The sequence below is a fragment of the Protomyctophum parallelum genome, assembly GCF_964188405.1.
Source record: "Protomyctophum parallelum genome assembly, chromosome: 13".
Taxonomy (NCBI): domain Eukaryota; kingdom Metazoa; phylum Chordata; class Actinopteri; order Myctophiformes; family Myctophidae; genus Protomyctophum; species Protomyctophum parallelum.
Window position 1 is genome coordinate 29468748 of NC_139708.1, and position 7561 is coordinate 29476308.

The 7561-nt window shown below is 43.5% G+C and overlaps 1 protein-coding gene across 1 annotated transcript; it reads right to left on the minus strand.

Annotated features, from left to right (window-relative positions):
* Positions 1 to 2144: 2144 nt before the first annotated feature.
* Positions 2145 to 6956, minus strand: LOC310869908 (dual specificity protein phosphatase 3-like). Its single transcript, XM_083780887.1, has 3 exons — positions 6821 to 6956; positions 4237 to 4469; positions 2145 to 2370 (listed from the first exon to the last, which is right to left on the minus strand). Exons 1-3 carry the CDS (start codon positions 6940 to 6942, stop codon positions 2159 to 2161), a joined length of 567 nt encoding a protein of 188 aa, XP_083637013.1. The 5' UTR covers positions 6943 to 6956; the 3' UTR covers positions 2145 to 2158.
* Between the last annotated feature and the right edge of the window lie 605 nt (positions 6957 to 7561).

Consider the following 7561-nt stretch of genomic DNA (forward strand, 5'->3'; position numbering starts at 1 on the left):
TATGCTGATAATATAAATATATACAGTATATATATATATATATATTAAAAGAAAACAAGCATACTTTTTCAGTTTATTATTGAACATATGAAAAGAGTGGTAACTAGAAAAAGTGCCCTTCTGGGCACAGGTCTCCACCAGGATAGGAATGTAGGACATTGCAGCTTGCCTTCATCTGGTGGTTGGATAAAAGGGCAACAAAAGTAAATTATCCACAGATCCGTGCAGTTAGAGGTAAAAACACTTTTCGGCCAGTTATAGCGCCACCTTGAGGCTGAGTTGAAATTGTTCATGTGGCATTTCGTCCTCGGCCTAGTGGGAATGTGCGTGCACAATTTCACGGAAATCACGCGATGTGTTCATGATTTGCAGCATTTTGTTTGAAACTGAGCACTCCTGTGAACTTTGGAAGCCAATCTTAACCAATCAGGATGGAGTCTGAGAAATCTGAAAGACCGGTTTCGTTGAATGGCTCTAGAGAGACTGTGTACCAATTTGCGCGATGTTTGGACAAAATCTGTAGGTGTACTGTGCAAAAACGTGTTTTGCACAAAGCGGCCTCCTGGTGGCGCTATAACAGGCCGTTCTGGAAAGTTTGGGGCAGAGGTTCATCGTTGGCATCCAGGGAGTGTGTGTGCAAAATTTGGCATCGACCGGGTTAACGGTGGCCGAGATTAGCTGCTCACGGACACACACACGGACGGACACACGGACGGACGGACGGAGTGCAAAACATACTCTCCCCCCATGCCTTCGGCCTGGTGGAGACAACAACTAGATAAAGTGCCCCTCAGGGCACAGGTCTCCACCAGGGCAGGTCAGGTTGTGGCCTCCTGGTAGCGCTATAATAGGCCAATGTGAAAAGGGTGCCATTTTGTTCCAAAAATGTGTTTTGCAAAAATCCACCTGTTGCTGGCGCTATAACAGGCCAATGTGAAAAGGGTGGGATATACTCCTCAGCCTAGTAGGAAAGTCTGTTCATGAGGCTTTTTGTTCAAAACAGGCCAATCCAGCAAACTTTGAAAGCCAATGTTAGCCAATTAGGATGGAATATAATGAAATATCGGACAGATCTGTCTTGAACACATGACTAATTTACTATAGAGATGGTGTGTAACGATTTGCGTGACTTTTGGACAGAATCTGGAGGAGTGATATAAAAAAAAGGTTTTTCAAAAGTCGGCTTCCTTGTGGCGCTATAACAGGCCGTTCTGGAGAATTTGGGGCAGAAGTTCATCGTTGGCATCCAGGGAGTGTGTGTGCAAAATTTGGCATCGACCGGGTTAACGGTGCCAGAGATTAGCTGGTAACAGACGGACGGACGGACATACACACACACACAGCGACACATCGCTGCGACACATCGTGAGCTTGTAGATCTGCCAGGATTCCGTTAACAGTTTTAACACGTCACAATTTCCACCTGCTTATAGCATAGTGTTACATAATAGCTCCAGACGATCACAGTTTGATTATGGATAGACAAGAGTACAGTATATAGCATTTCCATGCACTGCATTGTTTAAAAATGCCTGTTCTCACAAACACAAAGAACAGTAACCAGTGTTCAAAGAGATATACCTGCCCGACGAGTGGGATACAAAGGCTGAAAGACTTGCATTTACATTCCAATGGGTGATTGAGGGCTCTACCGCAACGGCCAATCAGCTGTCCATTAATAGTTTTCAGGTCTTGTTTTTGTCCTCTCTCTTTTCTCATTGTATGGATTTTGGCCAGGCCAGAAATGGATTTGGACAGGCGGACGCCTTCCCTCGCCTTGTTGTAGATACGCCTCTGACAGTAACGCAACACTCTGCGGAACAGTATGTGTTTGGCAGGGTCCCCACAAAGAACAGGAGTTTGGCCTGTTCTCTGCTGTTCAGACTGACCCTGAGACAAAAGATCTGTACAACTTTCACAAGTTTCTCCTTTCCTGTTATGTTCCCCTGGCCTGGCTTCCACTAACTCCCCCCCCCCCCCCAACCCACTCCACAGTTTGTTCTCCAACCTCTCCTAATGAACCGCACTCGTTAAAATGTCAGAGGTGACATGCAGGAAGTGACATGTCCTTAAGCAGAGTTTTCCCTTATTTTGTACAAACTCATTTATCTCTCTCTCTCCTTCTCTCTCCTTCTCTCTCCCTCTCTCTCTCTCAATCTCATTTGTTCCACGGCAATTTTCCCTCGGCTGACAAGCTCTGGTTGAGGCAGCAGAGCTGGCGCAGGAAGCCATCATTTGGTCCGATCTCTCTGTTCTGCCGCACCGTGGCCAGCGCACTGTGCACGTCCATGTGATGCTTTAGCATCAGGTAGGCGATCACCAGCGATGGAGATCGACTGTAGCCCTCCCTGCAGTGGACGTACACCTTACCTGGACGGGGGAGAGGGGCACACACACACACACACACACACACACGTGTATACAGTATTTATACATTTAATCCAGACCCACAACACACAGGCATGCCAGCAGACAGGAATGCAGATACAGTTTATGGTAAAAAGAGGATGCAGTCCTTCCCTGAAGAAAGAATCGGGGTCAACTAGTACTCTGGTACTCTCGTTTTTTTATTGATTGAATACTTTATTAACAAGATTATTAACAGTACAGGTAGTACAGTCAAAGGTTATGGTTACACTTGGGTTACACCCGTCATTGTGTCTTCATTTCAGAAGGAAAGAATGCCCTGCAGGGGCCCTCACTCTCCTTTTTCTTCTCTTATTCAAATGTTGATCTCAGTGGAATAACAATCATTGCTAGTGTGAGTTTTGGTTTTAAGTTTTGTCTTTAATAAACATTTACTGGACTCCCATACACCCAGAATTGCTACCAAATATGACACTTCTGTTAAGTTCTGTACAAACAATACTTGGATACGCTGAGTCAGGTAGGCAACTATGTCAATGAGGATGATAAATCTCACGTGTACGCAGTTATCTCTTCCCCATCGACAGCCCATTCATCCAAGCAAACAGAAAAGTCCTATCTAATTGTATTAAATAACGTAAAACTCACCAACATTGCAGCTGTATGGAAAGCTTGAATTATCGTCTTTCTATCTGCAATGTGTTTGTTTAATAAAATTCCACTGTAGACCTGTTACGAGTTACTCCCTTTCAAGAAATTCCTTGCAGATGATTTTAGCTGGAGTTTGGAAGTGCTTGTTGACTATCACTCAACAGCCCATGCATAGGCTACCACCTGTTTTGAATTTGCACATAATGCAGGAGGCAGCAGGAGGTTGCTTTACTGATAATAACGAATGCGTCCAAAATCTGACACGCAATGTTGGTTAGCTTACGCATGTTTTATGATAAATGCTTTTGTGATGTATTCCCATGCTTTTGTTCTTGATTATTGTAAATCGCTCTGGATTAAGAGCGTCTGCTAAATGCCTAAATTGTAAATTGTTGGTGAGTTTGACATTATTTAATACAATTACCGGTAGATAGGACTTTTCTGTTTGGATGAATGGGCTGTCTATGGGAAGTTTCACCTAGTTAGCACCTTGCTGGCAAGATGGCAGCCGTGTGCATATCGTAAAGTTTTGGTTTAGACTTTAGAGCACCAGTGGAACTATGTTTTCATAATTATTATTAATCTCAGTCAGGAGATTCATGCATTTTACCCTTAGTCTGTGTGTGACGTGTCTGTCCGTTGCTGATATACTACAACAGTGTAATCCTCTTGCTTCTACGTATATCACCAGACCAAAAAGTATACATTCCCCCTATCCCTGTACAGTGTAAGGCCCAAACCGCACCAATGCAACTCCTTGCAACAAAACTGTTTTAAGGACATGTCACTACAATGCAACTCCTGGCAACCGTTTGGCTGCAAGGAGTGGTGAATCATTGCACCAATGGTTTGGGCCCTAAGTAGTATCCCCCCCCCCCCCCCCCCCAAAGCAAAATCTCATTATTCAAAAACATCTCAAAACTAAAATTACTAAATTATTAATCTCATTAAACTACTAAGCTGATCAGCATCATATTTCTTGTGCACACTGACAGCAGCCATTAATTGACTGACAATACAAACATAATTGAAAGTGTATGAGAGAGAGAGGGCAGAAGACTGTAGGGGCGATCTACAACCGTCACTGCATACATCAGGGGAGGCATAAGCATTACTGGTCATGAATAAGGTTTTGAAGTGAGCCATGATGTCTGTGGGTCATTTCAGATTCAACCACTTAATATGATTACTAGTCATTGTTATGACAGCTATCCTCACCTTTGCCATGTTTGTGCGCCAGGGCCTTTTCGATGAAGTCCGCCCCCTCCTGGAAGTAGACGCCGAGGTCGAAGTGGTCGGTGTCGCTGGCTGGGATGCCGTGGTAGACGATCCCCGTGTCGACATAGAACTCTGCGTTGGTGTTGACGTGCATGTCAGAATCCCCCTCTGCCGCGTTCAGGATATGGGTGATGCGCAGACTCTTCAGGCGCATTACATTCATCGCCACAAACCTGCCGAAGTGAGGTAGGTGAAAGGTGGTTATGTCTAGTGTATGACAGGACAAACGCACTACCTTAGGCGCCTGACACCCTATTGAAACGAAATCACGTGATTGATTTGCGTGATAGTGTGATTGAGGCCTTAGAGAACAACTTAACCGACGTTCCACCTAAATCCCATTGTTCTGATGTGAGATCAATAATATGGAGTGGCCAAAATATAGATATGTCTGGTAGTGTATTTCTCTGTGACTAAATTATCTATCTATCTATCTATCTATCTATCTATCTATCTATCTATCTATCTATCTATCTATCTATCTATCTATCTATCTATCTATCTATCTATCTATCTATCTATCTATCCTCTCTCCTGCTCCAGTTTCTGCCATGTCCATTATTTATTAAACGGAGAGAACACTAACACAGGGAACACAGTATAGTTCTATAGGCTACATGACTCACTCAGTTGGAGTGCTAGTCCCTTTAATAGCACCCGCTGCGGAAAAACCTTTTAAAGATGCCACCTGGAATTTCTCTGCCCAGCTAGCAAGATTCCAGTTATTTTTCATGTGTTAGAGAAAAGTTGTTGTTTTAGTACATTACTACTGGAGGATCAGAGGAGGAACTTGGATCAGAATTCAGAAACACCCTTTATTGCCAGATGCATTTGCATGTACAGTAGGCTACAAGGAATTAGACTTAGTAATGACAAAGTAATGTTTGTGGCACGATTGACCACAAATCCTACCACAGTATTATTGGGCATTTGCCATTTGCTCCAGGAATCATAGGCCTATTTCTGATAGTCAGCCTCAGCGAGGGGACAGTGGTCCTCAGTGGAGTCGAGCCCATGCAATTGTCTGGACTCTGGACACTTAATACTGGCATGGCATTCTGAGCTGCTGGTTTAGCTAGCGTTATCGCTCTGAGAGGCTAGCTAGCTGTGCTGATTTAACACAGACAGTACCACCTCCGGCTCTTCCCCTCAGCAACGCTAGAGAGCTATAGGCTCTGAAACCAGTATCCAGAAGTGGCCCCTGGATATATCCACAATGGCTTGGCTCCCCATTGCCAAACTGAGGATGTGCATTGTGCAGACTGCGGAGGCATGTCACCGTCCAGAACTTGTTGTTCAGGTTGTATGTGGGTGGGCCACAGCTATCTATCTCTCATCAGTGCCCACTCCCCAGTCACAGTTCAAATCTGTTTCAGACTTAGTGACCAAACTAGGGGCAGGTACTATAGGCAAGCCCCCGTGTCCATTAGGACTTTGCATCGAACGCCATTCAGGTCACAGTTTTAAGTATAGCCCTTCAGCTTGACTTTATTCGACTGATCCTGTGTTTAGTGGGCAGGGAAGATGGATCATTGAACAGTAGATCCCTGACCCTGACTGAGCTGCACTTCTGCATAGTTTAATGTTGAATTGGCGATGATGGATGCAGGACAAGAGGCACCTGCTGGCTTTAGTGATGGTTATCTGCATGAGTAGCAGCGAGACTGAGGGTGGAGTCTCCTTCCCATCTCATTTCTCAACTGAAAATAATTAAAATAGACTTAGGCTATAGTCTTTCTGCAGGACTAGAAGAAGAGTTCTGCTCTGGTTTTGAAATATTAAGTAGTTCCGGTCATTTTGTGGGGGGCACTGGGGCCACGCATTAAAAGTAAATTAATTCACAAAACTAACGTAATTTGTATTGTTTGCTATTTCTAAAATATTAGTGCAACTTTTGTTCATTTTTTGCCACTTTATCACACGGAACTATGTTTTTTGTGTCCATATATAGTTCCATGTGATAGAGGGGTCAAAGTTGAATGAAAGTGCTAATATATTTTAAATAGGTCAACAATACAAATGATGCTAGTTTTGTGGATTCATTTACTTTTAATGCGTGGCCCCAGTGCCCCCCACAAATTAACCGGAACTACTTAATATTTATTCTAACACAAACACACGAAAAAGGAAGCCATCGTTCTCACGATAATACAAATCTAAACATTTTTGTAAAAAGAAATCTTGTTTAAAAAAAATCTGCCTAACAGGGTTTCTGAACTGCCCACAGCCCTCCTATGAGACACAGACCGAGTAGATTTTTTTATTATTTTTTTATCATGATTATAGTGAGGACCTATTATATGAAGATGGGTTGAAAAGTGGTAAAGTGGTCCTTTAATTAAACAGAACTTGTAGAACTTATATAGCTAGGCTATACGATCGTGGCCATAGAGTTATTATTATTAGTATTATAACTCTATGATCGTGGCGAATACACTTTTGTTGTTGTGGACAACTGGCGTTGCCGCGTTAATATCCAGACCTGTGCATGATTTATGTTTCAAAAATCAAAACAATAACTCACGCATTGCCGACGTAGATCCTGGGAAATACCTCATGACAGTGTTTTGTCGGCCAGCTGTAAAAGCCGCTCTCGTCCGTCAACAAATCATTGAGCTGCTGGAGAGTCACGTTGAACTCGGACATTTATTCGACTCGGGCTGGCTTGGCTGGCACCGTTATCTTCATTAATTGTTTTCTCGAGCTGTTGTTGGTTGTAGCGATAATACAAATACACTCATAAGTCATAACCGAGGGACTCGGCCATGAGGGAGCAAACAGGTGTCTGTTTACAGAAGCAGACATGCAGTCCCTCCAGGCTCAACGGACAGACTTGTAGGGGCAACGACGCGCTGCCGTCACGCCCTCTGTAGCAGCTTCAACAGACAGTCTACACACACATTTGACATAGCACAAAAAAACAAAACAATACAGACATGAAAACAAGAGCAATGTCCACCGCTTTTTACCCCATGGCTATAGGCTACCACTCCTGATTGGTTTCTCTATAGTCTAGGACTAGGTTATTTATTTACAATATTAAATGCTGGTCAAATCAAATGTTACTTCTTTCTCTTAATTTCCTTTACCATTTCACGTTAGTTTGTTGCGTTTCTGAGACTCAGACAAGTGATTCCAAATGGCCTACCGTTGATGGTGGGCAGTCTGGGCACTGGCAGACAGTGGCAGTGGTTTTTCTATAAAACGCATAGGTTTTCTGGTTCTGAAATCAAAGCATTGCTGCAGCCATGAAGGCATGTGTGAT